The sequence below is a fragment of the Salmo salar genome, unplaced genomic scaffold, assembly GCF_905237065.1.
Source record: "Salmo salar unplaced genomic scaffold, Ssal_v3.1, whole genome shotgun sequence".
NCBI classification, from domain to species: Eukaryota; Metazoa; Chordata; class Actinopteri; order Salmoniformes; family Salmonidae; genus Salmo; species Salmo salar.
This window is the reverse complement of record NW_025547784.1, coordinates 102,383-121,168: the sequence shown is the minus strand read 5'-3', so window position 1 is coordinate 121,168 and position 18,786 is coordinate 102,383. Positions and strand designations below refer to the sequence as shown.

At 45.4% G+C, this 18,786-nt stretch overlaps 1 protein-coding gene across 1 annotated transcript in view; it reads right to left on the bottom strand.

The window, feature by feature from the left end:
- The window catches only part of LOC106593237 (ephrin type-A receptor 6), a gene marked incomplete at its 3' end in the record, with an annotated part of 68,899 nt that extends 51,492 nt beyond the window's left edge, over window positions 1-17,407 (bottom strand). The window contains exons 1-5 of the mRNA XM_045711571.1: window positions 17,285-17,407; window positions 16,263-16,412; window positions 14,967-15,041; window positions 12,071-12,169; window positions 9,090-9,306 (exon numbers count right to left, since the gene is read on the bottom strand). Coding sequence (XP_045567527.1) covers window positions 9,090-9,306; window positions 12,071-12,169; window positions 14,967-15,041; window positions 16,263-16,412; window positions 17,285-17,395 — 652 coding nt within the window. The remainder of the gene's footprint in view (window positions 1-9,089; window positions 9,307-12,070; window positions 12,170-14,966; window positions 15,042-16,262; window positions 16,413-17,284) is intronic.
- Window positions 17,408-18,786: the final 1,379 nt, after the last annotated feature.

Below are 18,786 nucleotides of genomic sequence, written 5' to 3'. Positions count from 1 at the left end.
GGGAAAAACATATACTGAATGTTCATTTCATTGTCTGATTTGCAGGGAAGAAAACAGACTCCCTGGGTTATAGCAGAGGCTATGAAAACACACACACACACACACACACACACACACACACACACACACACACACACACACACACACACACACACACACACACACACACACACACACACACACACACACACACACACACACACACACACACACACACACACACACACACACAGAGAGGTAAAGAAACAACTCCAGGACATCAGTAAGGTTTTGATTCACAGGATTGATGGGGCAACACTTTGCTTGTTAACAACAGCTGCTTACAGAACTGCTGCTACATTTGGAAGAGAGAAAGAGAGAGACAGAGAGAGACAGAGAGAGAGAGAGAGTAAAAGAGAGAAAAAGAGAGAAAAAGAGAAAGAGAGAGAGAGAGAGAGACAGAGCGAGACAGAGAGACAGAGAGAGAGAGAGAGAGATCCTATAGGATGCTAAATTATCTGTGATGCTAACAAATGAAGGTAATTAACTAGCTGCTTCGGAGTGGAAGAAATGAGGCCAAACATTATCTGGAACAAGCAAACAACTTGTTGTTCCTCTGGAGTACCAAGTCTTCTTTACATAGAAGGGTTTATCTGGGTTTTAAAAGCAGTTTCTGGCTGTTAATCAACAGAACTGGGGTTTTTTGCTCATGCCTAATAGGCAGTGTCACTTTTATTTTGCAAGAGAAGAAGTTGGAACAGAGTTAAAACTCTGTCACCCTCCCTCCTCCAAAAAAAAAAACATTGAGACCTAAATCTTGAAATAAATATTTAAGTGGTGACTCTTGGGTAATAAGCAACAAAAAAAATATCCTTTAAAACATAAAACATTTTTGTTTTTTGTTTTTGTGGTGTAAACTGTGAGCTCTCTCACTGTGAAACAATCAAACAATCAAAAACAATCTAATCATCACACAGAACCTCAATAAAAAAGGTCAAACAAAATCACGGATGTTCCAACGTAAACTACTCGTTCTGTATCGTGATAGTTACGGGTAAACCAGAAGAGGAGAGAGGGAGATTGTAATATCAGCTATGGATGATCAAATAATATTATAAAAACAGGACGTACAGATGTAATAACTCTGTTGTCGAAGAGAATTATCCTTCGCCCAGTTCTCTTAATGTAATAACTCTGTTGTCGAAGAGAATTATCCTTCGCCCAGTTCTCTTAATGTAATAACTCTGTTGTTGAAGAGAATTATCCTTCGCCCAGTTCTCTTAAAGTAATAACTCTGTTGTTGAAGAGAATTATCCTTCGCCCAGTTCTCTTAATGTGATAACTCTGTTGTCGAAGAGAATTATCCTTTGCCCAGTTCTCTTAATGTGATAACTCTGTTGTCGAAAAGAATTATCCTTCGCCCAGTTCTCTTAATGTGATAATTCTGTTGTCGAAGAGAATTATCCTTCGCCCTGTTCTCTTAATGTAATAACTCTGTTGTCGAAGAAAATTATCCTTCGCCCAGTTCTCTTAATGTGATAACTCTGTTGTCGAAGAGAATTATCCTTCGCCCAGTTCTCTTAAAGTAATAACTCTGTTGTCGAAGAGAATTATCCTTCGCCCAGTTCTCTTAATGTGATAACTCTGTTGTCGAAGAGAATTATCCTTCGCCCAGTTCTCTTAATGTAATAACTCTGTTGTCGAAGAGAATTATCCTTCACCCAGTTCTCTTAATGTAATAACTCTGTTGTCGAAGAGAATTATCCTTCGCCCAGTTCTCTTAAAGTAATAACTCTGTTGTCGAAGAGAATTATCCTTCGCCCAGTTCTCTTAATGTAATAACTCTGTTGTTGAAGAGAATTATCCTTCGCCCAGGTCTCTTAATGTGATAACTCTGTTGTCGAAGAGAATTATCCTTCGCCCAGTTCTCTTAATGTAATAACTCTGTTGTCGCAGAGAATTCTCCTTTGCCCAACAACTGCAAACTTGTAGTGCATTAAAGGTTTAATAAAGGCTTATAAAGTTTGTAATTCCCACTTTAAAAAATATCAGACTTGATTTGCCATAACGAAAAACGGATCAACAATTACAAAAACGTGGATTAATTATAATCCACATAAATATCCACATTTCCTGTTGCTGTAGGATTATTTTCCTGCAGAGAGAAACTGGTCAAATTAGGATGGTAGATCTATCGTAGCCATCACAACCAAAGCTGTATTGTGGAGAATATTATTTCACCTACAGAAAACCAGCAGGAGAGAACGGTAACAGACTGGTGTTCAGTAACAGACTGGTGTTCAGCAACAGACTGGTGTTCAGCAACAGACTGGTGTTCAGCAACAGACTGGTGTTCAGCAACAGACTGGTGTTCAGCAACAGACTGGTGTTCAGCAACAGACTGGTGTTCAGCAACAGACTGGTGTTCAGCAACAGACAACCAGCAGAAGAGAACGGCAACAGACTGGTGTTCAGTAACAGACTGGTGTTCAATAACAGACTGGTGTTCAGCAACAGACTGGTGTTCAGCAACAGACTGGTGTTCAGCAACAGACTGGTGTTCAGAAACAGACTGGTGTTCAGCAACAGACAACCAGCAGAAGAGAACGGCAACAGACTGGTGTTCAGTCTGCTTGAGAGATGACCCAATCTAATACAACTACGTTGATATTACAAACGGACACAGATCAATAGTTCAACATGCCTTTTTCCGTCCTGACACTTTAACTTCTTCTGAGAGAGAACAGCCTGAAGGAGAATTCAGGAAGTGTATTGTGACCGCGCCGATAAGGAAGGTGATGAGTCACGACGCTACAGCTGATAGGGACGAGACGTCTCATACTGCTGTCCTGAACATCTGAACAGAGACTTCTCTAACTGACAGGGACGAGACGTCTCATACTGCTGTCCTGAACATCTGAACAGAGACTTCTCTAGCTGACAGGGACGAGACGTCTCATACTGCTGTCCTGAACATCTGAACAGAGACTTCTCTAGCTGACAGGGACGAGACGTCTCATACTGCTGTCCTTAACATCTGAACAGAGACTTCTCTAGCTGACAGGGACGAGACGTCTCATACTGCTGTCCTGAACATCTGAACAGAGACTTCTCTAGCTGACAGGGACGAGACGTCTCATACTGCTGTCCTGAACATCTGAACAGTGGGGAGGGAGGGAGGATGAGGGGAGGGAGGGAGGAAAGGAGGGGAGACGGGAGGATGAGGGGAGGAGAGGAAAGGAGGGGAGACGGGAGGAGGGTGATGGGAGGATGAGGGGAGGAGAGGGAAGATGAGGGGAGGAGAGGGAGGGAGGGAGGGAGGGAGGGAGGGAGGGAGGGAGGGAGGGAGGGAGGGAGGGAGGGAGGGAGGGAGGGAGGGAGGGAGGGAGGGAGGGAGGGAGGGGAGACGGGAGGTGAGTGATGGGAGAATGAGGGGAGGAGATGGAGGATGAGGGGAGGAGAGGCAGAATGAGGGGAGGGAGGATGAGGGGAGGGAAGAAAGGAGGGGAGATGGGAAGAGGTTGATGGGAGGATGAGGGGAGGAGAGGGAAGATGAGGGGAGGAGAGGGAAGTGATATCTCCAGCTCTGTAGACGACTTGCCAGGCCCCAGAGACCTCTGTCTATCTGATGCAATGCCTCCTCCTTCCCTCCCTCCCTCCCTCCCTTTTCTCCCTCCCCATCTCCCTCCATCCCTCCCTCCCTCCCTTTTCTCCCTCCCCATCTCCCTCCATCCCTCCCTCCCTCCCTTTTCTCCCTCCCTATCTCCCTCATCCCTCCCTCCCTTTTCTCCCTCCCTTTTCTCCCTCCCTCCCTCCCTCCATAGCTCCCTCCCTCCATCGCTCCCTCCCTCCATCGCTCCCTCCCTCCCTCCCTCCCTCGGTCCATCGCTCCCTCCCTCCCTCCCTCCCTCCCTCCTGCTTCTCCTTCAGTTAGAATGCTTTAGCATCTACTTAAACATTCACTCTGCTGCTGCAGGGGCTGTGTGTGTGTGTGTGTGTGTGTGTGTGTGTGTGTGTGTGTGTGTGTGTGTGTGTGTGTGTGTGTGTGTGTGTGTGTGTGTGTAAGGGCATTAGCCTCAGATCCTACTGGGGTACACTGTGCTCCTCTCTACAGTAACTCTGACAGGCGTTTGAGAAGGAGACGCTACCCAAACCTGATAGCTCTGCACCACCTGCCATGAGGCTAGCTCTGCACCACCTGGCGTGAGGCTAGCTCTGCACCACCTGGCGTGAGGCTAACTCTGCACCACCTGCCGTGAGGCTAGCTCTGCACCACCTGGCGTGAGGCTAGCTCTGCACCACCTGCCATGATACTAGCTCTGCACCACCTGCCATGTGGCTAGCTCTGCACCACCTGCCATGAGGCTAGCTCTATACCAACTGCCATGATACTAGCTCTGCACCACCTGCCATGAGGCTAACTCTGCACCACCTGCCATGTGGCTAGCTCTGCACCACCTGCCAAGTGCAGTCGCCAAGAGAAGACAAGAGGGGCCAAGTGCAGTCACCAAGAGTAGACAACAGGGGCCAAGTAGAGTCGCCAAGAGTAGACAAGAGGTGCCAAGTGCAGTCGCCAAGAGTAGACAAGAGGGGCCAAGTGAAGTCGCCAAGAGAAGACAAGAGGGGCCAAGTGAAGTCGCCAAGAGAAGACCAGAGGGGCCAGAATTTCCAAGTGCAGTGATAACATGTCCATCCATCCACATCCCCTAAAGTATCGCTCCCTGTCTTGTCTTGTCCTGTCCTGTCCTCCTAGATCAGCCCCACCCTAGCAGCTAGATCCCTCTCTCAGTCACATCCATGTCTCCTGTCTCTTGAAAGCCACAAAACTGTGTTAGCCCTTTGAGCTAAAGCCTGAGTTAAACACACCAGACTGTGTTAGCCCTTTGAGCTAAAGCCTGAGTTAAACACACCAGACTGTGTTAGCCCTGTGAGCTAAAGCCTGAGTTAAACACACCAGACTGTGTTAGCCCTGTGAGCTAAAGCCTGAGTTAAACACACCAGACTGTGTTAGCCCTGTGAGCTAAAGCCTGAGTTAAACACACCAGACTGTGTTAGCCCTATGAGCTAAAGCCTGAGTTAAACACACCAGACTGTGTTAGCCCTGTGAGCTAAAGCCTGAGTTAAACACACCAGACTGTGTTAGCCCTGTGAGCTAAAGCCTGAGTTAAACACACCAGACTGTGTTAGCCCTTTGAGCTAAAGCCTGTATTACACATAAACACACCAGACTGTGTTAGCCCTGTGAGCTAAAGCCTGAGTTAAACACACTAGACTGTGTTAGCCCTGTGAGCTAAAGCCTGAGTTAAACACACTAGACTGTGTTAGCCCTGTGAGCTAAAGCCTGAGTTAAACACACTAGACTGTGTTAGCCCTGTGAGCTAAAGCCTGAATTAAACACACCAGACTGTGTTAGCCCTGTGAGCTAAAGCCTGAGTTAAACACACCAGACTGTGTTAGCCCTGTGAGCTAAAGCCTGAATTAAACACACCAGACTGTGTTAGCCCTATGAGCTAAAGCCAATGTATACGGGTGAAAGTCTAACTACATTTTCAGATAGTATACGTTTCTAATTTTGTCAGATAATCATTTTCATTGCAAGTTGAGGTGTACCCTTAGCTAGTTAGCTAATGTTACGCGTATCATCTGTGAAGGAGCTCTAGAAAGAGGCATGAGTTCCCCAGTTGGATTTAACTCAGCATTAGAGTTGGAGTTATGGTTCATTTTTTTAACCTAGCTAGCTAGCTACATGTCTAAACAAAAGACTCCATTATGCAAGTAACCATTTCACGGGTACCGTTTACACCTTCTGTATCCTGTGCATGTGATACATGTTTTATTTACCCTTAATTTAACTAGTCAGTTAAGAACAAATTCTTATTTTCAATGACGGCCTAGGAACAGTGGGTTAACTGCCTTGTTCAGGGGCAGAACAACAGATTTGTACCTTGTCAGCTCGAGGATTCAAACTTGAAACCTTTCGGTTACTAGCCCAACACTCTAACCACAATGCTACCCTGCCACCCCAAACTTAGATTTTATTTGATAAAGTGTGTGTTTACCAGAGACGGTAATGTGAAGAACAACATGACCTGCACCAAAGTCAGATTAGGATACCGGCCGAGGACGAGATAGTGTAGTTTTACTACTACCCTTTTAGTCTTGAAATCTTCGTTTTTTTTTTACTACACTGTGAATCCTTAAAGAGATGGGTGGGGCTAAGGCTTAAGAGGGTGTGAACGATGCTGAATGGACGAAGACAAGAAGAGCTCTCCAGTAGGTGTACCAACACATTCACAGGCCTTTTTCTCAAAACTGGGGTTACAAGTTTATCAACTTTCAAAGCAGAATTACTTTCTCATTGTTTCCTCAACTGCAGTGTATGAGGTACAATTTTCTAGCTTTGAGTCTCTACTTTTTATCTAATGTAAAAAAAATTAAAAAAAATACACAATTTAAAATGTTGCTACATAGGACCAAAACCAGGTGGTGGGTCACATTTTCCCATTTATAGACACAGCCGATGTGTTTAAATAAAAACAACTATATGCATTGAGCTTGTCTGATGCTTTAAGCGTACCGTTTGATGAAAATAAGACACAAAGGACTCAAGAGGGAGCCAGAGATCCAAGATAACCAGAAGAAGAAAAACCGTAACCTGACCCAACCTCCTCTCTCTCCTGCTGGGTTTTGCAGATTATGCCGTTGTTCTCCAGAAGTTGCCGGTAATAGGCTAGATGAGGAGTCGGCGACCTTTCTCAACCTTTCACAAACTTTCTCAACCTTTCACAACCTTTCTCAGCCTTTTTCAACCTTTCTCAATCTTTCTCAACCTTTCTCAACCTTTCTCAGCCTTTCTCAACCTTTCTCAATCTTTCACAACCTTTCTCAATCTTTCACAACCTTTCACAACCTTTCTCAACCTTTCACAACCTTTCTCAACCTTTCTCAACCTTTCTCAACCTTTCTCATTTTACCGCTCTGCGTGACAGTTATGGCTTTTCTCATGCACATTTTCGTGGAACGTATCGTTTCATATATAATAAGGTCTTTATATCTCAATATCGGTGTCATGTGGTTAATCAAAATTATTTTCCAAATCTAAATGAAAATGATTCAAACCTAAAAAGTAACTTCTATTCCATTACCAACTATGTAAAAATAGCCTACATGAAACCAACAAATAAAAACGTTGCAGCCCACAGGTAGAAAATAACCAGATTTTAAAATACCTATCCTATAAATCACATTGTCTATGTATGGCCTGTCTGCAATGGAACTAGAAACATTGTATCAACTATTAACTTGGAGAGCTAGCAAACTTGCAACGTTGTTTAAAATATTCTGGGCCCTTCTGCTCCAGTGAGCTCTGGACGGACACAGCTGCAGGTTATTTAAGCCAGGTATAAATCAGTAATCAGGTAGGCTTATTTAATGACATTTCCACTGGGATCAGAGCATGACATTTCTCCCCCTTTTCAACGCTGAGTGGTTATCGAAAGAGGAGAGCTGGAAAGATTTTTTTCAGATACATTGCGGAAACTATTGTCATTCTCAACGGATGTAAAAATATATATATATACTTTATTTGCTTGCTGTTTGAGGTGAAGAAAACATTACTTTGAGATGCGCCACAGCTTATTAGTGGTGGTGTGCGTTTATATGCCTGCGTTTTGCGCGCAGGCCAGGTAGACTATAGGCCTACTCAGAAAATTGACAATGACAAAATGTTGCAAAACGTGAAAAATGGAATGAAATAAACCAAAACGTGTTTCTCACAAGAGTAGCCTAGGTTGTGTGCTCCGCAAACAACACCTCCACTCCGACAATGAGAATGGTAAAAGACCAATAGTAACATATTGAATGAACTAACAGAAATTACTGAAATAAAACAAACATAATAGATGATAAATTATAGGAATTAACAGTAAATATAATACTGGTGATATATGTAATGAATTGATAGACACTAACAATCAAAATCAAACAATTCACATAATGAAACAATGAATGTACACAAATTGGCGTGAGAGAGTCCATTCTGGAGAGAGACATGCATTGTGCAACTTAGCCACTCTCCACAGCGGCCTCCGCAATGGATTAGTCTCGGCCTTCGCAATGGATTAGTCTCGGCCTTCGCAATGGATTAGTCTCGGCCTTCGCAATGGATTAGTCTCGGCCTTCGCAATGGATTAGTCTCGGCCTTCGCAATGGATTAGTCTCGGCCTTCGCAATGGATTAGTCTCGGTCCTTCGCAATGGATTAGTCTCGGCCATCGCAATGGATTAGTCTCGGCCATCGCAATGGATTAGTCTCGCCCTTCACAATGGATTAGTCTCAGCGTTCACAATGGATTAGTCTCGGCCATCGCAATGGATTAGTCTCGGCCTTCGCAATGGATTAGTCTCGGTCCTTTGCAATGGATTAGTCTCGGCCATCGCAATGGATTAGTCTCGGCCATCGCAATGGATTAGTCTCGGCCTTCACAATGGATTAGTCTCAGCTTTCACAATGGATTAGTCTCAGCCTTCACAATGGATTAGTCTCGGCCATCGCAATGGATTAGTCTCGGCCTTCGCAATGGATTAGTCTCGGCCTTCGCAATGGATTCGTCTCGGTCTTCACAATGGATTCGTCTCAGCCTTCGCAATGGATTAGTCTCAGCCTTCACAATGGATTAGTTCACTAAAATGGGCGCGAATAAGACAGGAGTCTCGTGTGCCATAAATAAAATATATATATGTTTGCTACTACTCGACCCAAAAACATAGACCAACCTTCCTATCGACCAAACAATCGACCAGTCGACTAATTGGGGTCAGCCCGAATAAGCACACAACAATATAAAGCACAATGAACCCACTGGGCAAAAACTGGTTTGATCAACGTCGTTTCCATGTAATTTCAACAAAATAATTCAATGTGATGATGTTGAATCAATGTGTAAAACTGATTAGATTTGCAATTTCGTATATTTTTTTTCACCCTACTTTTAACCTAAAATACGTTTGAATTCACGTATGTTTGACAACTCAACCAAAATTTCAATCAAAACTAGACGTTGAACTGATGTCTGTGCCCAGCGGGAGGGGGAATTGTTAGCCACAACTCACCCTGGCAGAATCCGTCAATCTCCTCATGTCCCAGACTACAGACGCATCGCCCCAGAGGAACCAGCCAGTCTCCGTCCGCCCCACAGTACAGTTTGGGCGTGTCCCTCTCCTCTGCGTTCTCCACGCACGCTCCCCGCACCTCCACCAGCGAGGAGGAGTCAACCCTTGGCACCGTGTCTGGGAACGCTGCCAGGTTCCTCAGAGTGGATGGACAGTGCTTAGATAAGGGGAGAGATAGAAAGTCAGTACAGTGCCTTGTAAAAGTATTCATCCCACTTGGCGTTTTTCCTATTTTGTTGCCTTACAACCTGTAATTTAAATTGATTTTTATTTGGATTTTGTGTAATGGACAAAAACACAAAATAGTCCAAATTGGTGAAGTGAACTGAAAAAAATTACTTGTTTAAAATGTATTTTTTTTAAACGTTAAAGTGGTGTGTTTATATGTATTCACCCCCTTTGTTATGAAGCCCCTAAATACGATCTGGTGCAACCAATTACCTTCAGAAGTCACATATTTAGTTAAATAAAGTCCACCTGTGTGCAATCTAAGTGTCACACGATCTCAGTATATATATACACCTGTTCTGAAAGGCCCCAGAGTCTGCAACACCACTAAGCTTGGGGCAACACCAAGCAAGCAGCACTATGAAGACCAATGAGCTCTCCAAACAGGTCAAGGACAAAGTTGTGGAGAAGTACAGATCAGGGTTGGGTTATAAAACAATATGCGAAACTTTGAACATCCCACGGAGCACCATTAAAACCATTATTAAAAAAAATGAAAGAATATGGCACCACAACAAACCTGCCAAGAGAGGGCCGCCCACCAAAACTCACGGACCAGGCAAGGAGGGCATTAATCAGAGAGGCAACAAAGAGACCAAAGATAACCCTGAAGGATCTGCAAAGCTATCTATGGACAGAGTATCTGTCCATAGGACCACTTTAAGCCGTACACTCCACAGAGCTGGGCTTTACGAAAGAGTGGCCAGAAAAAAGACATTGCTTAAAGAAAAAAATAAGCAAACACATTTGGTGTTTGCCAAAAGGCATGTGGGAGACTCCCCAAACATATGGAAGAAGGTACTCTGGTCAGCTTTTTGGCCATCAAGGAAAACATTATGTCTGGCGCAAACCCAACACCTCTCATCACCCCGAGAACACCATCCCACATCATGCTGTGGGGATGTTTTTCATCGGCAGGGACTGGGAAACTGGTCAAAAACTGAAGGAATTATAATGGCGCTAAATACAGGAAAAAAAATTTGGGAAACCTGTTTCAGTCTTCCAGAGATTTGAGACTGGGACGGAGGTTCACCTCCCAGCAGGACAATGACCCAAAGCATACTGCTAAAGCAACACTTGAGTGGTTTAAGGGGAAACATTTAAATGTCTTGGAATGGCCTAGTCAAAGCCCAGACCTCAATCCAATTGAGAATCTGTAGTATGACTTAAATATTGCTGCAAAAGGTGGCTCTCCAAAGTATTAACTTTGGGGGGGGGTGAAAAGCTATATTTCTTGTTTGTTTCACAAGAAAAAATATTTAGCATTTTCAAAGTGGTAGGCATGTTGTGCAAATCAAATGATACAAACTGTAACGCGTCTGTGTGTAGCTGATGTAGATGAGTCAGGCGCAGGACAGCAGATATGAGTAATGTACGCAATTGTACTCAAACAAGAATCACAATACACGTCAAATAAATCCAAGGCCACAATAACGGACCGCAATACAATAAACAATCAATCACAAACAAACATGGGGGAACAGAGGGTTAAATAATGAACAAGTAATTGGGGGATTGAAACCAGGTGTGTGTAAGACTAAGACAAAACAAATGGAAAATGAAAAGTGGATCGGCGATGGCTAGAAGGCCGGTGACGTCGACCGCCGAACGTCACCCGAAGAAGGAGAGGGACCGACTTCGGCAAAAGTCGTAACGCAAACCCCCCAAAAATCCATTTTAATTACAGGTTGTAAGGCAACAAAATAGGACAAATGCCAAGGGGGTGAATACTTTCGCAAGCCACTGTGGATGGATGGATGGATGGATGGATGGATGGATGGATGGATGGATGGAGGGATGAAGAGATGGATGGATGGAGAGATGGATGGATGGATGGATGGATGGATGGATGGATGGATGGATGGATGGATGATGGATGGATGGATGGGTGGATGGATGGATGGATGGATGGATGGATGGATGGATGGATGGATGGATGGATGGATGGAGGGATGGATGGAGGGATGGAGGGATGTGGATGGATGGATGGAGAGATGGATGGATGGATGGAGAGATGGATGGATGGAGAGATGGATGGATGGAGAGATGGATGGATGGATGGATGATGGATGGATGGATGGATGGATGGAGAGATAGATGGATGGATGGATGGGTGGATGGAGAGATGGATGAATGGATGGATGGATGGAGAGATAGATGGATGGATGGATGGATGGGTGGATGGATGGATGGATGGATGGAGAGATGGATGGATGGAGAGATGGATGGATGGAGAGATGGATGGATGGATGGATGATGGATGGATGGATGGATGGATGGATGGATGGATGGATGGAGAGATAGATGGATGGATGGATGGATGGGTGGATGGAGAGAAGGATGAATGGATGGATGGATGGAGAGATAGATGGATGGATGGATGGATGGGTGGATGGATGGATGGATGGATGGATGGATGGAGAGATGGATGAATGGATGGATGGATGAGAGATAGATGGATGGATGGAGGAATGGAGAGATGGATGGATGGAGGGATGGATGGAGAGATGGAGGGATGGATGGAGGGATGGATGGATGGAGAGATGGATGGATGGATGGAGGGATGGATGGAGGGATGGATGGATGGATGGAGAGATGGATGGAGAGATGGAGGGATGGATGGAGGGATGGATGGAGGGATGGATGGATAGATGGATAGATAGATATAATATAATACATAAACATCACAATACCTTATAGAACACCTTGACGGAGACCAGAGCGATACACGCCCCCACATCCTGGAACGCCAGGTAGAAGCCCTTTCGGGTCACGGGGCCGACCTCTCTGACCTCAAATCAAATGAAAGTTTAATTTGTCATATGCTTACAGTAGAGCGTAGGCTACACAATGACATGATCTCTCCTCTCAAACAGCATCTATTATAACGGTAGTAATAGGGAGCAAAATTTCAACATGGGTCCGTAAAGATGGTGTGCCGAGGCCTCTACCCTAAGAGTCCATATTTTGAAAACATTGTGTTGGCTGTGTTGTGTTACAGTATGTCTGGGTCGTGGCTGTGTTGTGTTATGTCTGGGTCGTGGCTGTGTTGTGTTATGTCTGGGTCGTGGCTGTGTTGTGTTATGTCAGAGACGTGGCTGTGTTGTGTTACAGTTAGTCTGGGTCGTGGCTGTGTTGTGTTATGTCTGGGTCGTGGCTGTGTTGTGTTACAGTATGTCTGGGTCGTGGCTGTGTTGTGTTACAGTATGTCTGGGACGTGGCTGTGTTGTGTTACAGTATGTCTGGGACGTGGCTGTGTTGTGTTATGTCTGGGACGTGGCTGTGTTGTGTTACAGTATGCCTGGGACGTGGCTGTGTTGTGTTACAGTATGTCTGGGTCGTGGCTGTGTTGTGTTACAGTATGTCTGGGACGTGGCTGTGTTGTGTTATGTCTGGGTCGTGGCTGTGTTGTGTTATGTCTGGGTCGTGGCTGTGTTGTGTTACAGTATGTCTGGGTCGTGGCTGTGTTGTGTTACAGTATGTCTGGGACGTGGCTCTGCCTCTACACAGGCGGCAGGTAGCCTAGTGGTTAGAGTGTAGAGGAGGCAGGTAGCCTAGTGGTTAGAGTGTAGAGGTGGCAGGTAGCCTAGTGGTTAGAGTGTAGATGTGGCAGGTTGCCTAGTGGATAGAGTGTAGAGGCGGCAGGTAGCCTAGTGGTTAGAGTGTAGAGGTGGCAGGTAGCCTAGTGGTTAGAGTGTAGATGGTGCAGGTAGCCTAGTGGTTAGAGTGTAGAGGAGGCAGGTAGCCTAGTGGTTAGAGTGTAGAGGCGGCAGGTAGCCTAGTGGTTAGAGTGTAGAGGCGGCAGGTAACCTAGTGGTTAGAGTGTAGAGGCGGCAGGTAGCCTAGTGGTTAGAGTGTAGAGGTGGCAGGTAGCCTAGTGGTTAGAGTGTAGAGGTGGCAGGTAACCTTAGTGGTTAGAGTGTAGTGGCGGCAGGTAGCCTAGTGGTTAGAGTGTAGAGGCGGCAGGTAGCCTAGTGGTTAGAGTGTAGAGGCGGCAGGTAGCCTAGTGGTTAGAGTGTAGAGGCGGCAGGTAGCCTAGTGGTTAGAGTGGAGGGGCGGCAGGTAGCCTAGTGGTTAGAGGGGCGGCAGGTAGCCTAGTGGTTAGAGTGTAGAGGCGGGCAGGTAGCCTAGTGGTTAGAGTGTAGAGGCGGCAGGTAGCCTAGTGGTTAGAGGGGCGGCAGGTAGCCTAGTGGTTAGAGTGTAGAGGCGGCAGGTAGCCTAGTGGTTAGAGTGTAGAGGCGGCAGGTAGCCTAGTGGTTAGAGTGTAGAGGCGGCAGGTAGCCTAGTGGTTAGAGGGGCGGCAGGTAGCCTAGTGGTTAGAGTGTAGAGGCGGCAGGTAGCCTAGTGGTTAGAGTGTAGAGGAGGCAGGTAGCCTAGTGGTTAGAGTGTAGAGGCGGCAGGTAGCCTAGTGGTTAGAGTGTAGAGGCGGCAGGTAGCCTAGTGGTTAGAGTGTAGAGGTGGCAGGTAGCCTAGTGGTTAGAGTGTAGAGGCGGCAGGTAGCCTAGTGGTTAGAGTGTAGAGGCGGCAGGTAGCCTAGTGGTTAGAGTGTGGAGGAGGCAGGTAGCCTGGTGGTTAGAGTGTAGAGGAGGGAAGTAGCCTAGTGGTTAGAGGGGCGGCAAGTAGCCTAGGTGTTAGAGTGTAGGTGGGGTAGGTAGCCTAGTGGTTAGAGTGTAGGTGGGGTAGGTAGCCTAGTGGTTAGAGTGTAGAGGCGGCAGGGTAGCCTAGTGGTTAGAGTGTAGAGGCGGCAGGTAGCCTGGAGGTTAGAGTGTAGAGGCGACAGGTAGCCTAGTGGTAAGAGTGTAGAGGCGGCAGGTAGCCTAGTGGTTAGAGTGTAGAGGTGGCAGGTAGCCTAGTGGTTATAGTGTAGAGGAGGCAAGTAGTCTAGTGGTTAGAGTGTAGAGGCGGCAGGTAGCCTAGTGGTTAGATTGTAGAGGCGGCAGGTAGCGTAGTGGTTAGAGTGTAGAGGCGGCAGGTAGCCTAGTGGTTAGAGTGTAGAGGCGGCAGGTAGCCTAGTGGTTAGAGTGTAGAGGCGGCAGGTAGCCTAGTGGTTAGAGTGTAGAGGCGGCAGGTAGCCTACCGAAAGGTTGTTAGATCGAATCCCTGAGCTGACAAGGCAAAAATCTGTCGTTCTGCCCTGAACAAGGCAGTTAACCCAGTGTTCCTAGGCCGTCATTGTAAATAAGAATTTGTTCTTAAGTGACTTGCCTAGTTAAATATGTGGTCGTATGTAGAAAGACTCCCATAAATACGCCATATAAATGAGAATCTTGTCCCTGTTGTGGCCGTACGTAAGAAAGACTCCCATAAATACGCCATATAAATGAGAATCTGGTCCCCGTTGTGGTCGTACGTAGAAAGACTCCCATATACTGCTGTCTTTTAATTGCATGACTGCTCCTTTCTGGTCATAATTTTAACTGTATTTTGATTCCCTGTACTCAGTCTTTCTAGTACACATTGTTTTGTTGTTTGTGTAAACCCTGATCAAAGAAAAAAAAAAGTAGTTATAAATATCGCGAGAGAAAACAAGGAGACAAAAGAGCACTGAAGTATAAGAATGTAATTAATATAATATTCAACCAAACTGACCTCCGTGTTGAGGCGGAGAACGCGGTCGCCCAGGTCCGTCTGTGTGAAGCTCTCATCGGCAGCAATGGTGTCCACCTTCAAATCAAATCATATCCAATATGTTTTTCATCATATGCACCTGCGTAGTACTGTCACAGTACAATTAAACGCTTACAAGATCTCCTCTTTAACAGTAACATCTATAAAACATCTCTCCTCTTTAACAGTAACATCTATAAAACATCTCTCCTCTTTAACAGTAACAACAGCTATAAAAACAGCTATGAAAACAGTCTAATAAGAACGTCATGTTTTGTTTTTGTCTTTGTCTGTCACCAAGATAATAACATGTAAATAAGGTATATGAAAGGGAAGAACACTACGTCAATACATAACGAATCAAAAAGTCCAATGAGTGAAAAAAAGCCAGCAGCATCCCACCCCTGAATCCCACCGCTGGCTTGACTCAGAAGCTAAGCAGGGTTGGTCCTGGTCGGTCCCTGGATGGGAGACCAGGTGCTGGTGGAAGGGGTGCTGGAGGGCCAGTAGGGGGCACTCTTCCCTCTGGTCTAAGGAGATCCCAATGTTCCAGGGCAGTGACTGGGGACATTGTTCTACGTAGTAGGGTGGGCTCTTTCGGTCGTGACGTTAAACGTGTGTCCTGACTCTCTGAGGTCATTAAAGATCCCATTGTATTTATCATAAGAGTAAAGGGTGTTAACCCTGGTGTCCTGTCTCTCTGAGGTCATTAAAGATCCCATTGTATTTATCGTAAGAGTAAAGGGTGTTAACCCTGGTGTCCTGACTCTCTGAGGTCATTAAAGATCCCATTGTATTTATCGTAAGAGTAAAGGGTGTTAACCCTGGTGTCCTGTCTCTCTGAGGTCATTAAAGATCCCATTGTATTTATCGTAAGAGTAAAGGGTGTTAACCATGGTGTCCTGACTGTCTTTGGTCATTAAAGATCCCATTGTATTTATCGTAAGAGTAAAGGGTGTTAACCCTGGTGTCCTGACTGTCTTTGGTCATTAAAGATCCCATTGTATTTATCGTAAGAGTAAAGGGTGTTAACCCTGGTGTCCTGGCTGAAATGTCCAACCTGGGCCCTCATACCATGGCCACCTAATCATCCCCAGCATCCAATTGGCTCATACATCCCCTCCTCCTCTCCCCTGTAACTATTCCCCAGGTCGTTGCTGTAAATGAGAACGTGTTCTCAGTCAACTGACCAGGTCAAATAAGAGTTTTAAAATAAAAATGGACTAAAAAGTAAAAAAAGAAAACCTTGTCAACAAATAGGATTGTATAAAACTAGACCTTGGCGTAGTCGGCAGGTCTGAAGCGCGTGGCGGCGGGATGCGGTTCATCTGTCTGGAGGGAGAAGAGGTTAAAGGTCTCCTTGCAGGTACCGGACACCCAAGGGATGGAGTTACAGTCTCTCAGGGTGAACCGCAGCTCCACGTACACCTGAAGGTAACAGAACATACACCTTTTATTACCTGCAGAAGTAACACAACTGGGTTATATATTACCTTCTGTGATGCCTGGCGTATATTACTATTACAAAAATACTATATATTATACTACATATTATTATATATTACCTTCTGTGATGCCTGGTGTATATTACTATTGCAAAAATACTATATATTATACTATATATTATTATATATTACCTTCTGTGCTGCCTGGCATATATTCATATTATTATTATACTGTATATTATTATATATTACCTTCTGTGCTGCCTGGTGTATATTATTACTATACTGTATATTAGTATATATTACCTTCTGTAACGCCCTGGCCATAGAGAGGGGTTTTTGTTCTTTATTTTGGTTAGGCCAGGGTGTTACATTGGGTGGGCGTTCTATGTTCCTTTTTCTATGTTTTTGTATTTCTTTGTTTTGGGCCGTGTGTGGCTCCCAATCAGGCACAGCTGAGGTTCGTTGTTGCTGATTGGGAGTCACACATAAGGAGCATGTTTTTCCTTTGGGTTTTGTGGGTAATTGTTTCTGTTCAGTGTTTTACCTGTCAGTACTGTTTGGCTGTCGGTTTTCCTGTTTTTTTGTATAGTGTTCTTTCGTCAATTAAACGTCTATGATGAACACTAACTCCGCTGCACCTTGGTCTACTCTCTCTTCAGACAGCCGTTACACCTTCTGTGATGCCTGGTGTATATTATTATTAGTATTATACTGTATATTAGTATATATTACCTTCCGTGCTGCCTAGTGTATATTATTATTAGTATTATACTGTATATTAGTATACATTACCTTCTGTGCTGCCTGGTGTATATTAGTATTAGTATTATACTGTATATTAGTATATATTACCTTCTGCGCTGCCTGGCGCTGCATCCAATTGGACCGTAGCCAGTTGTTCTGGTTGGGCTCCATCACATGACACACCTGGAAGGTATGGATAGGTCGGTTCTGTTCATCCATCTCTGTTATAGCATCCCACTGGAGGGGGAGGGAGGGAGGGAGGGAGGGAGGAAGGAGAAGTTGGAAGACAGGAGAAAAGGATGAAACAGAAGACAGTGTTGAGGGAGGGAGGGAGGGAGGGAGGGAGGGAGAGATGAAGGGAGGGAGGGAGGGAGAGAGTGGAGGGAGGGAGGAGAAGTTGGAAGACAGGAGAAAAGGATGAAACAGAAGACAGTGTTAAGGAAGAGATGGAGGGAGGGAGGGAGGGAGGGAGGGAGGGAGGGAGGGAGGGAGGGAGGGAGGGAGGGAGGGAGGGGAAGTTGGAAGACAGGAGAAAGGGTTAAAACAGAAAGCAGGATGATGATCTTTTAAAGACATCACATTACCATGGTAACAGTAGAGCCATGGAGGACAGCTGGACCACCCTCTTATGGTCCATGAGAGACAGACCTGACGCTGACTGTCTGTGGGTCTTACTGGTGTTTTCATAACTCTTACATCAGCTAGCCAGCTAACACACTCTCCTCTCCTCTCCTCTCCTCTCCTCTCCTCTCCTCTCCTCTCCTCTCCTCTCCTCTCCTCTCCTCTCCTCTCCTCTCCTCTCCTCTCCTCTCCTCTCCTTACCTCCTCATGCCTTTTGCACACACTGTATATAGACTTTCTTTTTTTTTCTACAGTGTCATTGACTTGTTTATTGTGTTATTGGCTTGTTTATTGTTTACTCCATGTGTTACTCTGTGTTGTTGTCTGTGTCACACTGCTTGGCTTTATCAAGGCCATCTCCCACCATAGTAGAGCTGTTCCCCCTGCAGCGTTTAATGGGTGTAGATTTACAGGGTAAAATCAAGGCCATCTCCCACCATAGTAGAGCTGTTTCCCCTACAGCGTTTAATGGGTGTATATTTACAGGGTAAAGTCAAGGCCATCTCCCACCATAGTAGAGCTGTTTCCCCCTACAGCGTTTAATGGGTGTATATTTACAGGGTAAAGTCAAGGCCATCTCCCACCATAGTAGAGCTGTTTCCCCTACAGCGTTTAATGGGTGTATATTTACAGGGTAAAGTCAAGGCCATCTCCCACCATAGTAGAGCTGTTTCCCCTACAGCGTTTAATGGGTGTATATTTACAGGGTAAAGTCAAGGCCATCTCCCACCATAGTAGAGCTGTTTCCCCCTACAGCGTTTAATGGGTGTATATTTACAGGGTAAAGTCAAGGCCATCTTGAGTTACTTCAATCATAAATATTTCTCATGATAATATGTGGTCTTGACAGGGTAATGCTCAGTGTATGGGCTTGTGGTCTTGACAGGGTAATGCTCAGTGTATGGGCTTGTGGTCTTGACAGGGTAATGCTCAGTGTAAGGGCGTGTGGTGTTGACAGGGTAATGCTCAGTGTATGGGTTTGTGGTCTT